Here is a 27,169-nt window from a genome sequence, read left to right as displayed (position 1 = left end):
GCGTATCATCATTTGTTTATTTATTTTTAAATCGAAACTTCTTAGATTAAAAGTATTAGTGAATTTTAAATTTGCGTAGTCAATGCTTTCAAATATATTATGTTGTCTCAAATCGCTGCATTAATTCAGTCATTTGCTTTTGATGCCTTTTGGGTTTTTTAGATATCATATATATATATTTTATTATTCAGTGTTCTTTTAATTTACCTATATCATGAGTTTGTACTCCGTTCGAATGTCCAAGCATTTGTTAAATTACCATAAGTATATTGTGTTGAAGAATTATGGTTTAAAGAACATTAGTAATTCGAAAAGTTCATGGTCCATTTTACCTGAAGTGAATGTTGATGACTTCTGCTCTAATGACATCCCAAAAGAAGCACAGGTTGTTATTTGTGGCGGAGGGGTTGTTGGATGTTCTGTTGCGTACCATCTAGCCAAAGATTATGGCTGGAAAGATGTGGTGCTTCTAGAACAGGGATTGTAAGTTTGATAACTAAAATTTCGTATTGAGATGTTTGTTGCTTAAAATATGGATAGTAGAGATGAGTTAAGAGATATTTTCACATCGGACGAGTTAGTGCCAACTACCATCAAAATTTTTTTTTCCGTATCGCGATCTGCGGCAGAATAATCGCCAAGTCTGGAAACTTTCGGGCAGTGGCCGTGAGAAACTAAAAAAAAAAAAAAAAAAANAAAAAAAAAAAAAAAAAAAAAAACACCACAGAAGGGGACTAACTCGAAAGGTATAACTCATAGCCACCCCCGGGCAAACATCTACATATTTTTTTGAAAAAACCTTTGCAAATTTAAAATCTATTTGTCACCTTGGCGATTGTAGTTGGCGCGACAGATCACAATATGGAAATATCTCCGAGGGTGGAATATATATTGTGAAAGTAATGGTTTTCCTTGGGATGGCTGTTGGTTATTTCCTTCAAGATGGTCCCCTGTTCCGTGATGTTTCTTTTACTTTCTCGCGTGTCACTGCCCGATTGTTGTCAAAATAAAATTATTATTTAGTAATTTTGTGTACAAGAAGGACATAACTAAATAGTCATATATGAACAAACTCTTATGTTATTTAAAAAAACTTTTTTGCATACATAGGTCCTTTGATGAGGACCGATGTGTTGATGTAAACAGGCTTCGGGATATTACTGTATCATGATTTGTCGCGCCAACTACAATCGCCAAGGTACCAAATAGATTTTAAACTAGCTAATTTTTTTTTAAAAATATGTAGTTGTTTGTCCGGAGTGTCTAAGAGTTTGTTCGAGTTTAGTCCCTTTTTGTAGTATTTATTTTTTTTAGTTTCTTGCGGGCCGCTGCGCCCGCAAGGGGTAAGGTTTCTGTATCGTGATCTGTGGCAGAATAATCGCCAAGTCTGGACAACTTCCAAACAGAGGACCACGAGGAACTAAAAAAAATTTTAAAAACATCACAGAAAGAGATAAATTTGAAATGTATAACATGTAGCAACCCCACGGCAAACAGCTGCATGCTTTTTTTATTTTTGAAGAAAAATTGCAAGTTTAAAATCTATTTGGCACCTTGGCACTCTATTTAGTAGTTGGCGCAACAAATCATGATATGGAAGTATCCCCCCGAAGTTGCCAAGGTAAGTTGACTAATCATCAGACTTATATATCAAGTATGCTAGTATACCAGTTATTAGTATTGAAAATTCTGAAAAAATGAGACCGCCATACTGTAAAGGGCTACACTTTTCAAAACTAATAACTGAATTCCAAACTTTAGCTTTTTAAGGCTAGCGATCTCAGAGATAACATGGGTTTTATTTATTGAGAATAATATTTCTTCATAGAATAGTACAATAAAAACTTTTATGAATATAATAAAACTTAACAAATATTATTTATGCAACTTTCCTTATAATCTTTATTTTTCTTAAGGTTAACTGGTGGAACTGCAAAATTTGGTGCTGGGCTACTAGGACAGATTAAGCCAACTGCTATTGAAACTAGGTTATGCCAATACAGTATTGATCTTTATAAATCACTCGCTTCAGAAGGACTTAAAACTGGTTTGTTTTATTTTTCTTCTTATTCAAATTTTATGATGGCTAAAGTTTTTTTTTTTTTTTTTTAAAAAAACTATGCACACAATTGTTGATTTCATTCAGATAACTTTTTTTTTCTTACTTTTCATAATTAATATGCAGTTCTTTGGCATCATGTGTTTTAGAGAAAACAACTAATACTTACAGGTTTCAAAAGCTGTGGAAGTTTATCTTTGGCTAGAACAGCTGATCGTATGATTTATTTTCGTCACATTGCTGCATCTGCTGTGTGAGTAACACTTTTTTTGTGTGTAGTGTTATTAAATTTGCAATGTACAGTGTAACTAATATGAATAAAATATACGGAAAAGGTTCACTAAATGCTTGAAGCGACTATTTTCAAAATATAAGGTGCAGCTATTAATTTCCTGGAGTAATCTAATTACTCTTGAAAATGTTATCTGAATTACATTACTTATTTAATAATTTTGTGCCCTTAGCAAATGTTTTGGTTTAAAGTTTATGGAGAAGAATTATTCAACATAATCTTCTTACAGAGCCAAAAACTCATTTTTAGCTGAAAATGAAATTTTTTTTTNAAAAAAAAAAAAAAAAAAAAAAAAAAAAAAAAAAAAAAAAAAAAAAAAACGAGAATGAAAGTAATACTTATAATTATAATACTTATAATTATTTATAAAAAAAATTTTTTTCAATAAATTTTGATATTTTAGCATTAAAATTTCAAAGTGTTGTTCAGAACAAATATGTTCAAAAATTAGTTAAATATTAAAGAGAAAAACTTATAGGTATCTCAAAAGCATAATTTATGTACTAATAAAAATTTATTTCCATTTTTTTTTTTTGCAGAATCACACATTTGTACATTCTAAATTTTTATATTTTTTGTTAATAGATATATATATGATGTATTTTTAGAGCTCGAAATATTGAGTGCCATTTGTTGACTCCAGAGGAAGCTCAAAAACATTGTCCGATAATAAGTACTGAAATGCTTAAGGTAAAGTGCATGTTTTTAAAAGTTTTAACTGCGTATTATTCACATTATATAAATTTATTTTTGTACCCAGCTTTCATTAAAAGAGCCTTCCAAAGAGCACCTCACTTTTAAATTAAGTATCACTGAAAATCTCTGTTGGTCATAGTTTCTAAGAAAGAATATAATTAAATTAACACAGGGAGCTAAATAAATTTGTTTTCTGATATATATTTATAGAACCTATCAATTCTGCAAAATATTAAACATACCTTACTGTTTCTGCCCAATATACTGTTTAAAATATTAAAAATACTATAAAAATTGAATTCTGAAAAAAAAATACTAAAAAAAAATACTACCTGATCTTAATACATCGTTAGGTGGTGTGTTATAATTACTTATAAAAAAATATTTCTGAGACTTTTCCAAGGGACAAAAAAATATTAACATTAGGTTTTTCAAACTTTTATTTGGACTTAAAGTTTTAATATGTTTGTTATGATTTATTTTGAGGTGGACATGAAAGCCATTGCTGATTGCCATTGTGGTAAATTGTGTTCATATGACAACAAAATAAATGCTAAAATTTGCCAATTAATATATTTTTTTTTGCTAATGTTTTTTTTATTTATTAAGCAGCTGAAGTGCTAAAATTAGCCCAAAGCTAGTGAGAACACTGCTTTAACTTTTGAAAATTATTAATTATAAATTAGGAATTACTAACTGTGCTAGAACTTTTAAAAACCAACTCAATAGTTTTTGTAAAATGTTTATGTAAGGTTTTTATCCTACTTATATCATTCGTGATGTTTCTGTTAAGTTATGTAAGGAAAATTTCATATTATAAAGTTTAAAAAATTATGAAATGCAAATGTGTTTAATTAATTTTTTTCTTGTCAATTTAAATGCAAAAAAAAGTTAAAGTAAAAAGGTGCAACGGTACATTAATGTGTGGTGGAATTATTTAAATAGTGTAAGGAAAAAATTCGGTTAAATTATATAAGGAAAATTCATATTTGAATTTAAAAAATGATGAGATGCAAATGTTTTTAATTTATTATTATTTTTTTGTCTATTTGAATACAAAAATGTTTATGTAAAACAATGAAATTAGTAGGTGCAATTGTGCATAAGTATGCGGGAGGATTAGATTTTTTGTTCTTGAAACTCTGTATAATATTCTTGCATGTAAGCAACTCTTCATATCTCTTTTATTGCATTTAAAATAAAAATGATTTTCAGTTTTTGCTTTGTGTTTAAAAGCCGATCAAAATGAATGCTTTTATGAAGTAATGCTTGGTACTTGTTATATTTTAGAAAATACTTTTTTATCTAGAAACTGTTAATAGCTTTTTTATCTAATTTATATTTTTTATGTATGCAAATAAAGGTATTCTCTATTGGTAAAATTAGAGCTGTATAAATTTAATGGATTAAAAAGAAATTATATAAACATTTTAAATTTCATGTAATAAGAACAGATTAGACTAGATGTAATAAGAATGGACTGAACTAGATAATAAACTAGAGCAACTTTATAAACACACACTATATTAATATTATTATATTTCATTAATTTTGTGTGTGTATATTTTTCATTATTTATGTTAATTCATCTTTTCTATGCTTTTGAATCTACAAATTCTTGTGCAATTCTATATTTTTCTAGGGTGCTTTGTGGATTCCTGGTGATGGAGTTGGTGACCCTTATGAAGCCATGTTGACGCTAGCCTCGGAAGCTGCTCGTCGAGGTTGTATATTTGCAAAAGACTTATTGTTAAAAATCAGCATATTCTATCAATTTTGCAATTATGATTACTTAAATTAAAAAAGTGTCCTGCAGTGGACTGATGGTTAAGATACGGTTCCCAGTAGAGCAACAAAGTCAAGCATCACTGGCTGCAGCCAGCGAGCAAGTGGCTCACCACTTTAATTAGCCTGCTTAGGGACTGAGAGTGCATGTTCTTGGTCTTCATTAAACTGTTCTACAGTAAAATGCTCGACTTTGTGTGCTGGTCCAGCATTTTACTGTAGAACAGTTAAGGATGTATTGAAAAAATTCATTATCAGGTCAAAGCATGTGAGCCATCCTCCTCTTAAGAGAATTGAAATTGTCATTGTGCTTTTTCGGATCATTCTGGAAATGTTCCCTGGCCGTTGCCAATAGCCCATTCTGCAGCTCTAAGTGTGACGCAAATTAAGTACTACCTCTATTACAAAATTTTTTTTTTAAGTTTTTAAGGAAGGGTATTTATTTGAAAAATAAAAAAAGTCATTTTTTTTGTATAATTTTTATCATTGCAATGTTCCGAGTTCCTTTATTAAGAAGTATTATAAATGAAATTTTTTTTTCACTTGATTGTTTCTTATGATCTGTCTTTTCATATTTATTAATTCAGTTTGGTTTAACCATTAGGACTAACACTTCTGTTAAAAGGAATGTTTTGTTATTTTTAAAAAGCACTCAATTTTCGGATTTTATAGGTAAAAATAGTTTAATAATCAATGTTATGTTTATAATATGGATAAATGTAAAGGTTCTAATTCAGGATGTAAGAAGATTCAAATCTTTCAATATTTAGTTTTTATATAAAAGAAAATCTCCTTGACCAATGCATGTTTGACCAATTGTAGTTTATGAATTTTTTGAAAAGTTTAATATTCTAGTAAGTTATATACAGTATAAAAATAATAAATATAATTCTTCGTTAGATAATGTTGGTAACCTGCTATAGTTTAATTATATAAAAGTGTGCAAAACTTGAAGTATTTAATTCAAAAATATTTTAAAATTTCTTTCTCTATTTATGTTAAATATTAATATCTTAAAATATGTTAATGTTGTTAATATCTAAAATGTATTTAAATATTGTAAGGATGAAGAAAAAAAAAATTTCTGTTAATTCTTATCAGAAGTTTATTGATAAACACTTCTGTACTTCATTTGTTATAACTTATGTTTACTTTTGTTAAAAATTTAAGGCTAAAGTATTTTTGTAGGAATGTCTTGTTTAAAAAAAAAATCTCTAAATGTTTAACTCAGAATTTTATGCATTCAACCTGATTGCGTTCCTGCATTGAAAAATTAGAACATGGTCAGGAAAATTTCATGTGCATATACCTAGATGCATTGAGGGTTAAACATGTAGTATTACTCATTTAAATAATGTTTTCATGTTATAGATATCTTATTTCATTAACAGGAGTCTCAATTATTGAAAATTGCTCTGTTTTAAAAGTCATAACTGATGATAAACATCAAATAAAGGCTGTAGAAACCAATAAAGGGCTTATAAATTGTGAAATTTTTGTGAACAGTGCAGGACATGTAAGTCAGAAATTTGTTCCGGAATGTGTTATCTATATTTAAACATTAGGATCTCTTACCCCAAAGTTTATTTCTCTCATATTTTAATACATTGTTTATCTTTTATTCTAGTGGGCCAATCATATTGGGCGCCTGAGTTATCCAAGAGTAAAAGTGCCCTTGTATCCATGTGAGCATCATTATCTTCGCACTATGCCTGTGGATGGTATTGATCCCATGATGCCCGGTGTGTAGCCGTATTATTTTTTTTATCAGTTTTTTCGCTATTTTTTTAAAAAATTTTTCAATGTCATATAATTATATCTCAATTTTCACTATATCGTAAAACGATAACTGTCACCTTACTGTTTTGTGCATTCTCATTGGACAGAAAATTTTATGATAAGATTATTAAATTACAAAGATCATCTAGAAATCTTTCGCTGTCATGTAATTAGATAAAATTAATAAATGATTCATTGGTATAGTCCTGTAAATAATTTATTTATTTCCATTTAACATTATTTACTTTTAATATTTGTCGTCCTTTCTTACGATAATTCTTTGTTATTATTTTGATTTTGATTATTTTTCGAAATTAAAGTTTAAGAAATAAAAGTTTTGTTTCTTTATTACATTATAAATTAATCATATGATATTACCTTATTATGCAAGATTTTGTGATAAATATGTTTAGTTATTGTTTTTTTTTTGTTAATTTTTAAACCCTAAATAAGTTATATTTCCTTTAAATGAGCAATATTAATTTTTATTATAAATTTTCTGTAACACTGTGTTCAGTCATATGCATGATATTAAAATAATGACTAAAAATGAGTTTTTATAATTCTAAAGCAATCATAGTTATTGTCAAAAAATAATATTTTTGGATTTAGGATTTATTTAAGAATGAAGTTGCCATAAAAACTGAACAAAAGTACAATAGATTTAATTGAATCATAAACTCATTCTCTGGAATCACCTCTGTGAGGATCTTTTTATTGAATAATTTTTAATTTTGATGAAATTATGTATTGTCATTTTTTTTTCTCGGAGAAAATTTTAAAATTGTTGAATTAAATTGTCTTTTGCTTATGCTTGTTTGCATTATTTTGTAAAAACTTTCCTAGTGATCCGAGATTATGATGGATATTTTTATATAAGAGAAAAAGATGGCTGTTATTTAGCTGGAGGTTTTGAACCAATATCTAAACCTTTAGATCTCAAAGAAATGGAGTCCCCTACTGCTTTTAAATCTCTGCCAGAAGATTGGGACCAATTTTGTAAGTTTTGTTTGACTACTCTATTTTAAAGCAGTTTAAATTTAGAGAAGATCTTTTTCCTAAATATTATTACTATAATATGGCTGGTTATGCTTAGAATATTTTGTACTTACTTCCGTTTTTTCATATTGCTTCAAAAGTATGATTGTAATTTTTGTAAGCAGTAGTTAATAAATTAGCAATTATTTCTGTAATGATTTAAATGCTTATCAGGTGTTTGCATGTTTCTAAAAGTTATTTCAAAAAGTTACTTACTTACTAAAAGTTACCTATTTACAACCATTGTAAAAACCGGTCATCGACATTTTTAAATAACAATAATTAGGATTATACAATTACATTCACAATCATTATAAAATCATTTATACATATAAAATATGCCAAATATTTTTTGAAATGTAAATGATTTTTATAATAAAACTTATTGGTTTATGTTTAACTTTTTATTAAAATAAATAAATCATATTATTAATTTTCTATCACATCACAAATAAACTTTGATATATATTAAATGAAATGAGCCAGTTAGCACTGTTTAATAGTTGTTATTTTCATTATTTTCAGATACACTTTTAGAGCAAATGCTATTTAGAATACCTTCTCTAGGAAAAGTCACAGTTGATAATTTGTGTAATGCTCCTGAAAGCTTCTCTCCTGACTGTAAGCTACTGTTAGGTGAGGCACCTGAGGTACATATCATCCTTACTGTTTCAAACATTTCTTCAATTTCGGTTTTTAAATGTTTAAAAATGTATGGAATATCTTACAAAAATGTTCTAAGTTCATAAATAATTGTTAAAAGAATTAAATATTCTTCAAAGCAGGGGCGAATAGATTTTATTTAGTCTGTTTAAGTTTATTTGTTAGTTTATCTATTTTTAACAAACATTCATTGGTATTGTTATTAAGCAGTGGGTAAAAAAAAGGTGGATGTTTATTTCTTTGTTTTAGTTAATATCCTGTTTTCATTGACTAGCTTTGGTATTCTCAAGTTTTTTTTAATTTGCAACTCTTTTACAAGATTTAAAACTGTCATATGGCCCTCAGTTATATAATATTGGTCTGCAGTATAGTATATATTACATACTATATATATGTTTCATGTATATAAGACTATGAAACAGAAGCCATGCTGAAAATATAAACATAGTTAATGCAAGCACTATTTATAGTCTATTGAAATATTTAAATTGTAATTAATAAGAAGGTACTAATGATAATACTCTAAATACTAATGATACAAGCGAAAATATGAGTATAAATTGGCCGATGGGTGAATTTACTACTCATTAGTTAACTCTTCAAATCCTGTATTAAAGTAGCTACTCTCATTTCTTTTCTGATATTTATATATTTTCAAGCAATATTTGCTCTTTAAAATTTAATTTTGCATATGCATCACTTACTGTAGCTCTTTCACTTTGGGTACTAATCTTATATATCCAAAACTCCACCAACTTTAAGATGTTTTTTTTTCTTCAACAGACTTTTATTAAGGTTTATCACTAATTTTGAAATCATTAACATTTCATGGCACCCTTAGTCTCATTCAAATGTGCCGCTTTTTTTGAAAGCCACTGGAACTAACTAGTTTCTCTTAGTACTGTGAGCTAAAAGTTTCCTAAGAGAATTACACTTTGATTCTGTCAAGAAAGTTGGTGCTTGCAAAAATAATATTAATAATCAAACAAATAAATATTGAACCTATGAGTAATGAGTTTGTATCACAGAAATAATTAAAAAGTTGTTGTTGTTACTTATCCCCTTGGTCTAGAGCCCTAGACCAAGTCCAGAAGATCATGTCGCATCAGCAAGTCATAGACAATCTCTCCATCACTAATCAGCTGCCTCACAGAGGCACCAATGCAATCCAAAAGATGAGATGGAGAAGCGATGGCCGATCAATGACAGGAGGCATAAGTCTTTTCTTTCGCTCTGAAGGTCAAACATTTAATATGGCCGGTCCTAAGTCTTGAGAAAGCTGTTTGAGCAAATCTAGGACAAGTGCACTGCAAGGATGATCCGGGGCATTTGGCGTCATACCAATCATGATCTGGTGGGTGCTTCCACGCTGAATTTACAACTAAAAAGTAGTTTAACACAACCATTATAATAATTTTGCCATTATAATAATTTAAATAATTTAACACAACCATTATAATAATTTACCGCCATTATAATAATTTTCTTATCTAAATTTTAATATTTTAAAAAGCTGTTGTTTATGAGAAAAGTTTAAATAATTTTGGTTTATGCTCATTAGTTTTCAAAATTTTAATTTGATAGCAGCATTTTCTAAGATAAATTTATGCGATAAAACCTTAATTATTTGAAATTATTGGGATTGAGCCTACTTTAGATGATCAAAATCTTTAGATTATAGAGGCTCATCTTTAGAATCATTCACTCTTGTAAATAAATCCTAACCATCAAGTTAATTATGTATAATGAGACATATTTATTTTCAGCAGAAAGGAGGTTATGATTGTCAAACTAAACATTATGAGTAAACAGATTAAACAATGAAAAGATACAAATATCAGATTCTTTAAGCCAAACCCAAGCCTATTTTGTTTGTGTTTACCTATATTGCACAGCAATAAATATATGTTGTCTTTTTAAATTATAAAATATATATTATTATTTTATAAATTGTATCAAGTATTGTCGCGTAAAACAGCCCTTATTCATTAATAAGAACAGTGGTGCAGTTGTAAATTATTTTTTATTGAAAAGTTACTATGCTACTATTTTAGCCACAGGGGCTCAAAGGATAGAGTGTTCTTCTCTTCTAGGTGGTTTGAATACTAGCGGTGGTTGGTTGACACAAATTCTGCTCCTTACTCGCACTGACCACAGAGCTGCTGTAAAATATCCTCAGTGGTAGATGGATCATGGGTTAGAATCCCCTTGCCCTTGAGCTAACTATGGGAAATTTTAATGGTTTTCCTTTCCATGTATCACAAATGTGAGTTAGTTCTGTCAAAAAGTCCGTCCCAATCCTTGATTCTGGAGTTTCCTTGTCTTCTGGGTTAGGTTCAGGATAACAAGACCACGGAGACGTGAACTCAGAATTGAGTCAGTCATATAAAACTAGAAACGAATGCTTCCATTCTGTAAAAGAACTTTGATTTAGTTGCTTCATTTTAAATAAAATGAAAATAGTTTGTGTTTTAGGTGAAGAACTATTTCGTGGCCACTGGCATGAAAGCGACTGGAATGGAAGCTGCTGGCGGTGTTGGTAAAATAACTGCAGAATGGATTGTGAATAGTGAACCAAAAAGAAATCTTTGGGATGTGGATATTAGAAGGTTTTTGGGACTTCACAACAATCGTTTGTTTTTGAGGGATAGAATGGTTGAAGTACCTGGTAATTTATTTTTGGTTTATGTTAATAATTTACTGACTGTGTACCCATTCTTCATACAAAGTGAAATGAGTTATTGTTAGGGCTGCATGTTTGTCGCGGCGTGAATTTCCGCATTGATTTCCGCTAAATTGTCATCTTTTTTCCTAAAATCCGCAAATTTCTCAATATGTCTTGACTTGCGCGAAAATTGCTTAAATTTTGATTTTCTTTTCATTTTTTATTTATTACTTTTTATTAAACAGAATTTTTTATCTTCCTGAACCTTAAATTGAACATGTAAAATTGATTAGATATTTAGGGGAGTGAATCAATAGCAAAATGACATGAAAATAGTTCAGAGATAAGAGATAATCACAATCTTGTCAACTAAGGTGGTCTTTCTACACTTAGGGAGGGCAATTACCTTCCTGAAGTCAGTAAGAGTACAAAAGAAATTGGAATCACAAAGGAAGGAAAATATTATAAATCAAATCTTTGACAGAAAAATTGTTATACATGCTATTGCACTGGGCAATGAAATCTCTACTGCCTTTCTACATATCCAGTTAATTTTTCCTAGGCAGCTTCTTGTGATTTCTTAAATATGGATCAGTTTCTTAGATAAAGGGGGGGGACTAGTAGTTAGTAGGGTCTTCTAACTAGTAGTTTGAATGTAGAATGTTTGAGTTTTCACAGCAATTACTTCTTACAAAGCAACGGTCAAGGAATTGCGCGTTGGTGAAGGAAAATTGATCGAGTTTCGGAAATTAAAGACCGAACGCTCCAAAATTATCAAAAGTGGCGTTGATGCAGAAAGATCGTTTTCTAAGTATAAAAATGTATTAAGTGATGAAGGACGAAGGATAAATGAGAATAATCTGACAATGTACAATACTTTGTACCAAAATTCTGTTCATTTAAATAAAAATATTAATATTGCTTGAAATTCAAAGAAATACTTTTGTTGTGTATTTTTAAGCTTTTTTTATTATTTGCGCAATTTCTGTCTGCATCATTTATATAATAAATTTTTTTATGTTTAGAATTTGTGTAATTTTCAAAATTTCCCGCGAATTTGGGGTCTTTTTTCCCGCGACAAACTTGCAGCCCTAGTTATTGTTAAATGACTTGATACTAATTAACACTACACAAGCATATACAAACTGAAAGCCATATACCCTCGTAACTAAATCAGTTGAAAGAATTCCAATTTCTTTTTATTATTATTTGTTGCCCTTCTTGGGGACTTTGTGTTATTAGATGCAGAAAAGTGTATTTTTTAAGTTCAATAGAATAAAGATCAACTTTGCTTAGTATTATTCGTCAGCAAAAGAAATATTGATTATTGACGATAGCCAACACATGTTAGTCTAGATTTACCACAATCAAATAATTTTCTTATTCATTTGCTGTTCTAATTCAGTGCATAACTTATATATTTTTTTTAAATTTCAGTTGCCATTAATTTTCTGTTATTTAGATTTATAAAAACACATTTCAAAAGTGTGATGATAAAAATAATAATTATGGATTTTTTAATAGTTTTGATGTTGCCACACTACATTAATTTTGCTTATACTTACTTGTCATTAATTGATAGATAAATGATTATACAAGAGCCTACAATAAACTCAAAAACCTTTTTTTATTAAATGGAGTTGTGAGCAAGTAAACATCTTTTAAATATTTTGAAAAACAAACATTGCCTACTGTTTAATTATTAATGTGTAATGCTAAACCAATAAAAAAAAGATATTTAGGGTAGGAGGCTCCCTAGTTTCTGAATCTTAACACTAACAGTTCCGAAGTTATAAAAGAGACATATAGGCGCACAAATTTTCTTTTTTTATGATAGATAATTTATTTATAACTATTTTCATAATAATGTTATTAACAGTTAAATAATTTGCAGGAAGAAAAGTTATAAAGACATTCATAAATGTCCTAATTTAACGAATATCTATGTTCAGCTTAAAGTATCAAATATTAATGCATTTACTAAGACTTTAAATAAAGTAGTTTTGTGTAGAAAAATAAATGTTTTGTAAACAGGTTTCTTTGTTTTCTTGTATGTTCTATGTATGCGTAAGTAGATTCATACTCTTTCCTATCATTCACCTCTTTATTCTTCAACTAATAATAACCTGACATATATTATATTTTTTCCTTTTTATAGGTGTTCATTATAAAGTGAAGTATCCTCATTCTGAATATATAACTGGTCGAAATGTAAGAATGTCACCTATTTATCCTCGTTTGAAAGCTGCTGGAGCTGTTTTTAGTCAGTCAATGGGATATGAAAGACCATGTTATTTCAATCCTGATATTATTGGTAATGTGTAAGGAGGACTTTTTTAAACTTATAAAACATTTTTTATAGATATTTTGAATCTTTCTTCGTTTTAATTGCAGAGGCAGTTAAAAATGAAATAATTTTGTCCTCATTTTTAGTATTTATACTCCCTTATGCGGATATAATTGTGTGAGCTGATGAAGAAATTATATCCTTTTTTTCCGGATTTTTTTTTAAATAATTTTTTTTCTTCATTATTCTGTAATTTTTTCCATGTTTTCTCTTTTTTTAAAACTTATTTTATGAGTTCTATGTACTTTCAGCTTATGCACAGTAAGTAAAACTTTTTGAATTTCTTAATATTCTTCGTTTTTTTCTTTTTATACTTTTTGTATTTATTTATTGGGCTATTCATATATATATATATACTAGTTATTCTTTCCAAGCATGCTTGGGAACTAAACACTGGGGGTTCCGCGTTTGGCTGACCACCTGACTGGAAAATCTGCTCTTGCACCCCAGAGCCCAAGGTCAAGAAAATTGAGATGGACACAGTAGGCCTGGGCCCTCTAGGGCTGTCGCGCTACTGAGTTTAGTTTTAGTTATTCTTTCTAAATTCAATTTCTCCATGCCGTAACTAATTACTGAGCATTTCCTACCTAAACTATTATCACATCATAGCTGTCATTTGTAACACATATTTTTTATTGGCAATTTGGCTACAAAGATATTAGGATAGTGGATTCTTTTTTAGTAATGATAATGTAATGTCTGAAACTAAATTTTGCTTAAGCTCTCTTGTAATATAGGACGAAATTAACAGTAGTTATTGGCCTTAAGACAGCTAAATGTAACAAAAGGATTGAAAAATTCTCTTTTTTTATTGAAAATGCCTTCCATGGGCATTTTATTTGTATATCTTTTAATAAACATGGAATTAATGTTTTATAATATTCTGAAAGTTACTGTATTTTACATGTTTTCCTTAAAATTATTTTTCATTTTAGATATAAACTTTGTAATGCTTGCCATATTTTGAGAAAATTTTCAATATAAGTGCTTTACATTATCGATCTCAACAATTTTTTCAACGTTTAATATTTTTAATGTTTTTAAAAAAATTGCCATTTTAAAGAGTGTTGATCTTCTTTCAGAAGTTTAATAATTTTATGTGCACGTATAATTTAGGTAAGGATGTTCCTGAACCAGATATCCAGTTGCGCCCTAATACGTTCTTTAAACCTCCCTGGTTTGATTTGCTGGAATCTGAGTACATGGCTTGTCGAAGGAAGGTAGCTTTGTTAGACTACTCATCTTTTGCTAAATTAGAAGTGTGGGTAAGTTTCTATAAATAATGGAACATTTTTAATTCTTTCTCTCTGTGTTTGTCTCACCTTGAGGAGAGAGTATCCCTGGGCAGAATGCTCAAAGTACATTTAATTCTTTCTTGCAAATATTACTATTTTTTCATACCATTATCTTTGTTTTTCTATTTGCATTTTTTTTGCATGCATTAAATGATTACAAAAATTTCACTTTTTACTTTCTGTCCAATACATTCTATGCAATTCCTTTACATTCTATGCAATATCTTTTTTAAACTGAAGTCTTGATGTATTTGAATGAAATTTCTATTTGCCAAAACCAAGACATAAAGGATTTAAGAGATGCTGATTATTGCTCACAAATACCTCACTTTATTAGCCTGACCCTGTTTTGAGTGTTTTGTCATTGTAATCTGATTGTTAAATATATATATTTTTTTACTAGTGCAAAAAAAATTTTTTTTACCCAAAAGTTTATTTTATGGTAGAAATTGTAAGAAAAATTGTACAAAAAGTCACATGAATTTTTTAAAATTTAATTTTAATCTATTACTTGGTAACCATTTGAACTTTTTCAACTATATAAATTTTCGAGAGATTAAACTTTTAGGTTTATAGGTTAGATTCCATTGTTTTTAAAAAATATTATTGTATCAAATGTTCAACTCCAAAAAATGCTTAACAAAGCTGTACAGGGATTGGACGAAATAATGAAACGCTTCTATGCTTACACATTTTTTTATCTTTCTCCAAAAATGCTTAGCGAATCATTTTATAAATTTAGGAATGTTTATTTTATGTGATTTCTCATATATATCAATGTTTAAAACTTTTAAAGGTTTGAGGGACGAACAATAAATTTCCAGCAGAAAAAAAGTGTTTTTAAACACCCTATGACAAAAAATGTAGCAATAAATTTGTAACTTGTCACAGTTATTTTGGTTATTATATTCAACAACTGCACAAAATTTCACAATCCTAGCTTAAATATTTATGTAGGTATGGACATTTTTATAAAAAAACAAATATTTTAATCTTGTATTTTTTTTGTTATAACTTAAAAACTATTCAATAAAGTTAAAAAAAATTTTTTGGAGCAATTTAAAATTAATTACAAAATTATTGCTTTAAAATGTGAGAAAAATTCGTGTAAACTGCGCAAGATATGAGTAATTAGAGTAGTTCTTTTATGCTGCACATGCACCAAAAAAATATGAAATATTTTTTCTTAATTTTTAGAGAATCATATTTGGCAACGTCCAACTTGACGATTTTAATTAAAAAAGTTTCAAGCAATTTTAGCAGTCTTTATACTTTTTTTTTAAAAGAAAGTTTAAAATGTTAAAGGGTTTTCCACAGAATTTTTTTAATATTATTAAACAAGATTTATTAAAAATGACAGCAGCTTTGTTGAGGATCATCCCTCATAAAAGTATCTTTACTTTTGCCTGTTTTCTTTCCTTATTAAATCACATTTTGGTGTATGAATGCTTATTGTAAGGTTGAATGTTTATTGTCATTTGTTATAAAATTTTGTCTTATGATACAAAATGATGTTTGTAGAAATCTCTTTATCATTATGAGCTTTCGTTTTACTTGTACAAAAACTATTTAGAAGAAAATTGCTTTAAACTTTTGAAATTTTTGAGATATTTAAATCGGATTTTTTTTCATTAGTTACCAAGTAGGATTCACTACAAAATTATTTTTAAAAAAATTTTAGAAATTAATTTTTTTCCACTCTTGTGCAGTATAAAAGAACTACTTTAATTACTTATATACTGCACAGTTTTCAGTATTTTTTTTTTCAAATTTTAAAGCAAAATATTTGTAATTAAGTTTAAATTTCTCTGAAAATTTTATTTAATTTTATAATTGTATTAAATATTTTTAAAGTTAACTTCAAAAGACGTAAGACAAAAAAAAAAAAATAATAATTTTTTTATAAAAATGTTCAAGCTAGGTTTATGAAATTTTGTGCACTATAATAACCTAATAACTGTCACCAATTACAAATCTATTGCTACATATTTTAGTTTAGGGTGTTTAAAAACATTACTCACCTTTTGTAATTTATAATCGGTCCCTCAAACCTTGAAAAGTTTTAATATTCATTGATATGCATGAGAAACCGCATGATCTTAATATATCTGAAGATATAAAATTATTCTTTTAGTATTTTTTGAGAAAGATGAGAAAATATATTAGTATAGAAGTGTTTCCATTATTTTGTCCACCCCCTGTATTTCCCATGAATAGAATAACTAGATACACTGTAAATTGAGATTGATTGAAATGTGACTGTATTTATTTATTGTTAATGTATAGATTGCAAATTATTGAACTTAATTCTTAGAATTGGTTTTAGAACTTCTCTGTTGCTGTATTATCTTTTAATATTTTAATCTTGGTTTTAAAGAAACTTAATCGAAGGTACTGTTGCCTCATTTCAATAATAATCAAAGAATGACTTGTCAGTTGATTTTATATTCTTCTACAGTTTAATTAAAAATATAAGTATTGTTATTGATAAATCAGTTTAGTAAATTTAGTGTTGTAAGACAAATATTTTCTAGTTTTATATCATTATTTTGTTTATTCTTTAAAAGAATATTGAATTAGAGAATATTGTTGAGTCCCATATATGCGATTGGTCTTTTCAATTTATTAAAAGAGTGTTTATTATGGCTATGGTAACTGTCTGATAATGAAAGAATAATTTCTATTGTTATTTTAAATAAATAGCCTGGTTATTTTAAATCCAAAAGATCTTTTAATAATAAACATATGTTTCTAAGAATCACTATGTTGAGTGTTTTTAGATTTTTCAAGGAAAAAAAAATACACAATATTTAATTTTTTTTCAGGATCAGAATCTAACTGAATAACAATATCATAGCAATATTGAAATAATAATGATATTTATTTCCTTTAGTCTCCTGGCAGAGAAGCTCTCGACTTTCTTCAATACTTGTGCTCTAACAATATTGATATTCCTAAAAATGCCATGGTTCATACAGGAATGCAAAATAAGTATGGTGGCTATGAGAATGATTGCAGTGTTGCTCGAATGGACTACAACAGGTAGACGTTATTTTTATTTTTTTTTATCTTGCTTATTTAAAATTTAATGTGCTTGCCAAGTTAAAATTATCTGGGAATATTTTATGTTATTTTGAACTTTTTCTGGTTTCTAAGTTATTTAAAAGCTTCGCTTTCTTCTAACTTTTAATATTTTTCTCGTGAAAAATCCATTATTTTCTGTAATATTTTTGCTATATAGCGAAAATACTCTATACAGGGTTCCCCGTAAATGTTGCGACGAACTTCTAAAGAAGTAGGGCACATCATTAGGATTAGGAGTTACCTGGAAAACTAAGACTGGAAGTGTTATCGTATGCCGTTAATGGAGCTTTACTCTTATGAACTGTTACATCATGTGCCTTTTAACATTGGGTTATTTTATTTATCTAAATTTTCGTAATTTTTTGTTTTCTATTAATTATTGTCGAAAACTGATTTCAAGTAGGTACAGTATTAACTGTTTTATTGTAATTTAATGATTTGGTGACTAACTGCATAAGCTCGCCTGATCATTAAATTACGATAAAATAATATTTCTGAGCCTAATTTAAGGGAACTCTCGAGAATGGAGCTTTCGCTTTCTAATGAGGTTCAAAGAAGCCACAATCTTCCAGTGTCTGGACAAATGCTTCAAGTCGATGAATTTGCTAAGCAATTTTATGAGTCTACTTTTGTGTGCTCAAATGGCTTGTTAGACAGATTTAAAAAGCAGATTAAAAAAATTTTAGGAAATATTGTCGGAGACTCGGGAAGTGTTTTCTTATCTGATGCTGAGGATTGGAAAAGAAATGTTTGGAATGATATCTCCCGTGACTATGAAGAGAAATACATATTCAACGTTGGTGATGGCACCAAACCAAACATTAAAATTTAAAAATGAAAAGTGCTCTGGTGGTAAACTTTCAAAAGTGCGACTCACCGTTCTGGTATGTACTAATATGAATGGATCTGAGAAGCACAAACGTTTGGTAATTGGCAAATTTCAAAGTTCGAAATGCTTCAAAAATGTTAAGAACATCCCGGTTTCATATAAAGCAAATCGTAAAGCATGGATGGCATCTAATCTATTTGAAGTTTAGAACCATTGGTTAAAATTGTTTGCGGAACGGATGTAGGGAACTCCTGGTTATAGTGAACCGAAATTTTGATCCCTTGAAGATTCACTTTAGTGGGGTTTGACTGTAGTTGAAAATTGCTTAAATCATAAATTTGAATTGATTTTATATTCAATGGGATATATTTAATTTAACAAAACTCCTTTTTTTCTGTAGGTTTATGATCATTTCCCCAACTATTCAACAAGCTCGCTGCCAAGCTTGGCTCAGGAGGAATCTTCCTCCTGACAGCCCAATATTAATCACCGACATAACATCTTTGTACACAGCCATTTGTATTATGGGTCCTTTGGCTCAAAGTGTCATGTCTGATGTATCAGACACATCTGTATCGTATAAAGATTTCCCTTTTTTTACCAGCAAGGTAAAAATCTACAGTTCCATGCACACTAATTTGACTTTGTTCAATTTATTGAAATTCAGTATGTATTCAGACTGATCTGTATTTATTTGTGTGTGTGTTTTTTTCCAACTGCTTCGACATTTAATTTATTTTTAAATCTGGTGAAGTATTCTTGAGTTACGTTTTCTTTTTTTTTAAATTCCTAATTCAAAACTATTATACAAATTTTAAAAAGTATTGTTTAAATAATTATTTTTGCACTAAAAATATATTTTAAATAATGACTTCTATTACATTATTTGATATATTTTTAGTTGTTTGTAGGTTAGTTTCCATTTAAATTTCAAAAATATAATATTAAATGCAAAAAAAAGGAGTACATGTTAAGTATTTGTTTTATTTTTTGAACATTAGGATCTGTAATTTTTTCAATCATATATCTTGCATTTTCCAATAATGTATGTATTGAAAAAAAGTCGTTTTTGCCAAACTCAAAAATAATAAAAAATGCTGGTTTTTTTTTCTTCAAATTTTAATTATGTTTCTTGTATTAAAATCCATCAAGTATACCATAGACATCTTGAAATTGTAAAAATTTTTGATTTTGGCTAAAAGAGTAGAGATATATTCCATTTTTGAAAATCTAAAAATGTTTGGAAAATCATTTCCCATACAATATTAAACAACCAATCTCTTAGAATTGTCCACAATAAGGAGCTAGTGTGGTTCAAAACAACTGAGTAAGACTTTTATTACAATTATTTCTTATTAAAACTTCGCTGCAATGTAGTTAAAATTATTTTGATTTGAATCAAACAAGAGTATAACTTCATATAAATGTACAAGAAAAAAAAAACTTTAACCATTTTCTGCTTCAAGTTTTTTTTCTTTGTTTTCTATAAATGAGTTTTTCTAAAATGAAAAATTGCTGCTATGAAAACATATGACTCAGAGTTTTGTTAAAATTTTCTTGGTAAACCAAACCTTGAAAAGTTCAGGGTTTATTTTTTTGGTGGAACACTGTAAGAACACTAAGTTGTGTCAATTTAATCAGAACAAGACAATAATAGTATTATTGCCTTGTTTCGGGTGTATTGTTATAATTGTCTTATGGTATTGTTATGCCATGCCTATTGTATTGTTATTATTGTTTTAATAATTTTTATATTTTTTATAACCTTTTTCTAATGGTGCATAGTGTGCAAAAGCCTATTATTCTTATACATTTGACGCACAGCGTGCAAAATAAAAAGCAGTCCACATTGAATAACTTTTGTTCTAATGATCGGATCTTCACGTTCTAGGACTCTATCTTAATGGTTCGAGGGGCTGACCTCAAATATGCTAATTAATTAGAGCAGACGATATTTTAAGCTACGAAATGAGACACAAAAACATACTTTCTCTGGATAAACACACCATTTTTTCGAGAGATTCAGATTTCTCAACCCCCTCCCCCTGAAAAAAGGGAGTTGTCTCGATCTGAGAAATATGGTTAAATAGTTTGGTTAGGTGAGCAGACCGAAGTGTGGACCCCTTAATGTTAATTTGACTCTTTGCGTATTTGACCATATCTCTCAACCTTTTTAAGTAAATTAAAAAAAAATTTGCTCACAATTATAAAATTCGTTTATCCAGGGATAATTCCATACCCTAGAATGTGAAGATTCGATTATTAGATTAAAAGTTATTTAGGAGTTCTTTGCTTTTTTTTTGCGCACTGTTAAAGTTAAAAGTTTAATTTTGTGCTAATTATTTTAATTATCATAATTCACAATTTCCTCTTTTTTTTAAAATAGGAAATGAATATAGGTCTTGCAAATAATATCAAAGTGTTTCATCAAACCCATACCGGAGAGTTAGGCTATGTTCTTTATATACCAAATGAAGTAAGACTTTAATGACTTTATACTAGTATTAAAATATAGAAACTTATGTCATGCAGTTTTATATTTATTGAATACTATTATTTTTTTTATTTATAGTAAAAACTTTTTATTGCATTTATTTTTTATTTGAATTATATACTAAAAATTGCTTTGTTCAAATACTTCATATAATATTTAATTTTATTATTAAAAAATGCACCTCCTTCTAAAAAGTTTAATTTCATCCTTAAAATCTATATTTTTAATACTAATGTAATGAAAATATGTTTTGATGTTGGAATTACTATTTGTTGAAGAAATTGGGTAATTTATGCATTTCCAATTGTTCATTATTTTCTTCCAGAGTGATGCAAACCAGCAATTATTAAGCATCATAAACTGCATAAATGAAGAATCAAATTATGATTAATCATAAAAATGTTTATTTTTTTATTATATATGGAGCTCTAAAGTAAAGTATAGTCTTCATTTTTATGTATGTATGAATTATTAAATATTAAAAAAAATTGAAAGTGGCTTAGATGGTGTGGCTGCTTGGCCAAGCCCTAAAATTTAAAGCTGTTGTATTAAATTAAAAGATAACCAATCATATTAATGATTTTTATTTACAGTTTAAATACGATAATAATTTAGTTTTAAAATTATAAGAAATATGTTATGCATATTTCATCATGACAAGTAAGTTGTAATCACTTTGTGTTAAGGAAATGTATCCAAATTATTAAAATAGGTAATTTTAATCGTGATTTTCATCACTTGATCATATACCTAGTAGAACCATCTTTTTTCTGTAACTTGATAGTCAATTTTTAAATGCAACCTAATATAAATGTATAAATTATATTTCTTAAAATAATCCAACTACTATCTAATATCCTTAAAACAGCAAATAATTTTTATTCATTCAATAATTCTAATTAGAAAAAATTTATAATTTTTTAAAAAAATCTCTCTTTTTTCTCACTTTGCCATAAAAATATTACTGAAAGCAGTTTTCGAAATATGATCCTGTTGTTGTTTCTTATCTCCAAAAGTCTGACGGCGTCAGACCAGGTCCATAAAACCGTTGACGAGTAAATAGTCGGAAACAAGGAGAGAAGTGCAAATAATATGATCATTCATATATTATCTACTAAATAGTCTTTTATGTATCAGAGTTTAGTTCAAAATTTATTCCCTAAATGGTTTTTATGTACTTGAAAAAAATCAATCAAGATTTTTTAAGTTTCATTTTTAACACCCTTTTTAAGAGTTTATACTCAATTTTTTATTTAATTAAATATTTCAGCTTTAATCATTTTTAATAGTTTATTAGCTACATTAGCTAAATTTTAAATTTAACCTTTTTAGCTAAATGTGTATCACAGTTTATTGGAAAGTACTTATATTATAAAACAATATCTTGTCGGCTTTAAATAATGGATGTTCATCTAAAAGATTAAACATTCTTAATTTATTTAAAATATTTTCATAAGTTTTTCAAAAAATCTTTTTTGGGGTCATACTCGCCAAAGATATTTTGTTGTTAAAACTGTAGAAATTATATAATTCCTATTTAAATTCTAATATTTTGAGTCCTGTAGTGGACTGATCGTAAAGACACGGTTCGCAGTAGAACACAGAAGTCAAGCATCACTGGCTGTGGTCAGTGAGTTGGTGACCACTTTGATCAGCCTGAATAGAGACCGAGAGTGTACGTATCGGTCCTCATTAAACTGTTCTACCGTAAAGTGCTAGACTTCGCGTGTAGGTCGTCGTACTGCTGAAGCGGGGGTGTCATTCCCTCTGCAGAGGATCAAAATTGCAATGGCATGCCTTCGGTTCATCCTCAGGGATGTTTCCCAGACAGTCGCCAATAGCTCATTGTGCAACTCTAGAGTGACGTAAATAAAGTACCTACCTACCTGTCTAATGTTTTGAAGAAAAAGGTTTTAATTTCATTTGTATGTTATGAAGTGAATTCTCTTATTGAATATTTTAGCTTACTTGAATCTTTATGCTAGTGAGAACATTTTTTTTTTGATAAAATATTCTTAATTTCCATTTTAGCTTCATGTGGTAAACTTTGTGCATATATTTATGCGTAAAAATGAAATACGGTTTAAGTTTTAATATCTTTTGGTAAAAACTGTAATAATTTTTTTTTTTCTCTTAAAAGATGTCAGATAATGTTTTAATAGATGTTTTTCATTAAAATCCAAAATGAAGAAATGTGTTCAATTTCATTTTTTTTTTCAGTATGCTCTTCATATATATGATGAACTGATGGAAAAAGGTGAAAAATATGGTATTCAGCATGTTGGTTATTACGCATCTAGATGTCTTCGGATAGAAAAATTCTTTGCATTCTGGGGTCAAGATCTTGACACTACAACTACCCCTTTTGAATGTGGACGAGTATACCGAGTCAATTTCGAAGTAAATATCAATTGTTTTCCGATAAAAAAAATCCTAACCTCCGATAGCTGTGGAAATGCAAAATTTTCTCTATTAACTGAGTTTTTTTGCTGTTATAGATAATTGAAAAAAATTTATTATTAACATTGTATATTTCATTTGTTACATTTTTTTGAACATAAAAAAAGAAGTTTTAATATAAAAATGTGTTAAGATTAACCGAGTTTATAAAAAATGAAGCATTTTCAGTTTAATTATCAAGCAAATTAGTTTTTAATTTCTAAAAATTGAAGATTTGTGTCCAAATTTAAAAAAGTAAGTAAAACTTCTTTCATGTTAAAAATTTAAATTTCAGCTCTGGCAGTTACATTTATTTCATGCTCTATAGGGAATAATAATAGATCCTGCCAAAAGCTTCTGAATGATCATTGGCATCAAAGACAGTTCCTTTCTTGCTTATTCCAATCAATGTTCTGTTCAATTCACTATGCTTTTACTAATATTGCTACAAATTACCATTTTTGAAAATCCCTTTAAGAAAGCTAAAGATTTCTTTATTTCTAGAAAGGTGACTTTATGGGAAAAGAAGCTTTGCTCAAACAAAAATCTGAAGGTATTAAGAGACGTTACATTCAGCTAGTTCTTGAAGATTATGATGTAGATGAAGATATTTGGCCATGGGGTGCTGAACCTATTTATGTTAATGGGAAGTGTGCAGGTTTGACTACTACTACAGGATATGGCTTTACCCTAAAAAAACAGGTATTGTTGTCGTTTAAGTTAAATCATATGTTGATATAGTGATCATTTGAAACTTTATAAGTTCGTGTGTTATAGCAGTGAACTGATTGATCTCCTGAAGAACACCGAAGTCAAGCTTCACTGACTGGGTCTAATGAGTGGGTGGGTAACCAGTTTGATCAGCCTGCGTAGGGACTGAGGATATAGGGTATTGGTCCTCGTTAAACTATTCTACTATAATGTGCTTGACTTTACGTGTAAGTTGTCAAGCTGCCAAATTGGGGGAGCCATTCCCTCTGCAGAGATTCTAAATTGTGATGGCATGCATTCGAATCATCTTCAAAGATGGTACTCAGACCGTTGCCAATAGCCCATTGTGTAGCTTTAGTGTGACGTAAATAAAGTACTACTACTACCATCTTCTGTAAAGTAAAAAATGCAGCTAATATTTTACATTTTAATTGAGGTTTAAGCTTTTACAATACATATGTGAAAAAGCTAAACATAAAAAACCTACCCTAGATAATTAACTTTTACTTATTCTTCCAGTTGTAGACTATGAATTAATAACATGCTTTTTTATGTTTCCTTTATTAATCTCAACAAATTAGCTTTGTTTAAGGGAAATTTTCGTCAATTCTTGTTAAAATATGGATAAATCGTAAAATTGCTTTTTTACAATGATGGAGAATATTAAACAGGGGTGATTGTATTTCAGGGATATCCCGGGTTTTTCGTATTATCCATCCAGGTCTAAAAATTAGAAGAAAGACATATGATTTTTCTGTGAATATTGCGAAATTTCTCGTTTCTCAAGACCATTGGTTCTTGGACTTTTGCTAATAAAAAACTTATGACGAAATTTTCACAAAATTACCTGTTATAAAATTCAAATTTTGAAAGTTTCACTAATTCCCGCTAACGAGACGCTTACATACATGTGATTCTTCTACCAATAGGCAAAAATCCATCAATTGATTCTTTTAGTTTGGCAGATTTTTGAATATTTGAAACTGCCCCAGAATCCGCTAATATCACGATTTCTATTCACACGGTTTGAATATCAAGCCTCAATATTGGCATTTACCTCATTTAAGTTGCAAGTTGCGATTTGTATTCACATGGTTTAAAAATTGTACATAGCGATTTGTATTCATGCTATTACAAAAATCCAACATTGCGATTCTTGTCAGAACTAAGATTTTTTTTAAATTAGTTACTATAAAAGTGTGATATTCATCATTGATCGGTAATTTAATTTATAAACTTTATTTAAAAAATTATGTTAAATACGAAACATGTATGGTATATAAATTGATATCTTGATATCAATTTTTTGCACATAAAATTTTTAGGGTTTTTCACAATCACCCCTGATTAAAATTTTACAATAACATCCCAACTTTGCAAAAGTCAGTAGTCTATTGCAGGAATGTTTTGTTATCTGGAGTTAATGTTATTCAATTATTGCTATTAAAATACATCTCCAAATTTAAAGCTAAAACCGTAACAGATTGTCCTCTTCCCAATAGTTTAAAAAAAAAAGCTTGAAATTGATACAAATTTTCTTGAGTCAAAAATTTTTGTCACTACTGAATTAATGTTCAAAAGACTTTTATGTAAAAATTTAAACAATGAATGTATTGTGGAGTGTTGAATCAATACCAATATACATAAAAGCTATATTTTTTTGTAGTTAAATACAATTACTTCATTGCAAATGTACAGAAGATGGACAAAATAATGGAAACTCTTCTATACTAATTCATATTTCTACAGAAATACTTAATGAATTATTTTATAACTTCAGAAGTGTTTAAGTCATGTGATTTCTCATACATATCAATAAAGTTTGAGGGATCGACCATAAATTACAAACGGAATATAATGTTTTTGTGCACCCTATGCTAAAAAATGTGGCAATCGACTTGTAACTTGTGACAGTTATTTTGGTTATTAAATGCAATAATTACTTAAAATTTCGTAAGCCTAGCTTAAATATTTATGGAAAAATGTGCATTTTTATGAAAAAACTAATTTTTTGTCTTATGTTTTTTTGCTATAACTTTAAAAATATTCCATAAAATTAAAACATTTTTTAAAGCAATTTAAAATTACAAAAGTTTTGCTTTAAAATTTGAGAAAATTTCGCTTAAAACCGCTCAAGATATGAGTAATTGAAGTAGTTCTTTTAAATTGCACATATGAAAGAACAATGAAAAAAAAATTTTTTTTTCTTAAATTTGTAGTGAATTGTATTTGGCAACTGATGAGAATAGTTCGATTTGAATAGCTTAAAAATTTAAAAAGTTTCAAGCAATTTTGAAAGCCCTTTTCGTACTTTTTAAAATAAAGCTCAAAATAATTAGGGGTTTTCTACAACTATATTTCTGCATGTTTTTGCAGGTGTGTTTGGGTTTCATTCAGAATCTTGATGAGAATGGCATACCCCAAGTAATTACAAATGATTTCATCCTTAAAAGTGACTTTGAAGTTGACATTTGTGGTACAAGGTATCCAGCAAAAGTAAATATTCACTCTCCAAACTTGTCTTCTGGATTTGAATATGTTATAGATTCTAATGGATATATTGCTACTCAGTTTAACACCTGATTTGAATTTGAATGAATTTTTGAAATGTTTTATATCTGTAAAAAAATATAGTGTACATAGTTATTAAAATTGAGAGATGTTTTATAAAAATGTCATCTTTAATTCAAGATTGCTACCAGTGCATTGTTATTTATTTCTCTAGAACTTATATAAATTTTAAAAAATCAGTATTCCTGTGTTAATTTCATGTAAAGTATTGTACAAAAATGCATCATTTAAGGCAAATTTAAATACCAGAAAGAATATTGTTCTTATTTTAAATTATGCCAGTTTATGCGTATGATGTAACTTTAGAGATGTTTAGTTCTTGCGATTTTTCATTTTTACTAAATTTGTTATTTTTAAAAAATTATTACTAAGCAAAATTATTTATATTCTTGAAAAGATCTTAATAGAATCATAAGGAAAAT

At 28.3% G+C, this 27,169-nt stretch overlaps 1 protein-coding gene across 1 annotated transcript; it reads left to right on the top strand.

The window, feature by feature from the left end:
• Positions 1-26,929, top strand: LOC107440652 (pyruvate dehydrogenase phosphatase regulatory subunit, mitochondrial). Its single transcript, XM_016053626.4, has 18 exons — positions 1-483; positions 1,917-2,047; positions 2,231-2,312; positions 2,960-3,041; positions 4,690-4,771; positions 6,224-6,348; positions 6,460-6,574; positions 7,458-7,610; positions 8,175-8,299; positions 10,788-10,980; positions 13,136-13,291; positions 14,441-14,589; positions 17,513-17,661; positions 18,933-19,140; positions 20,919-21,008; positions 23,247-23,426; positions 23,970-24,167; positions 26,553-26,929. Exons 1-18 carry the CDS (start codon positions 215-217, stop codon positions 26,757-26,759), a joined length of 2,694 nt encoding a protein of 897 aa, XP_015909112.1. The 5' UTR covers positions 1-214; the 3' UTR covers positions 26,760-26,929.
• The last annotated feature ends 240 nt before the right edge of the window (positions 26,930-27,169 follow it).

The sequence above is a fragment of the Parasteatoda tepidariorum genome, chromosome 6, assembly GCF_043381705.1.
Source record: "Parasteatoda tepidariorum isolate YZ-2023 chromosome 6, CAS_Ptep_4.0, whole genome shotgun sequence".
Taxonomy (NCBI): domain Eukaryota; kingdom Metazoa; phylum Arthropoda; class Arachnida; order Araneae; family Theridiidae; genus Parasteatoda; species Parasteatoda tepidariorum.
This window is presented reverse-complemented; position numbering and strand designations above follow the sequence as displayed.

Excerpts from the sequence above, each read along its gene's own strand:
- LOC107440652 (XM_016053626.4), top strand. The coding sequence starts at position 215 with ATGAGTTTGTACTCCGTTCGAATGTCCAAGCATTTGTTAAATTACCAT. Across the intron at positions 4,772-6,223 it reads CTCGGAAGCTGCTCGTCGAG|GAGTCTCAATTATTGAAAAT; the intron begins GTTGTATATTTG and ends TTTCATTAACAG. Across the intron at positions 13,292-14,440 it reads TTTCAATCCTGATATTATTG|GTAAGGATGTTCCTGAACCA; the intron begins GTAATGTGTAAG and ends CGTATAATTTAG.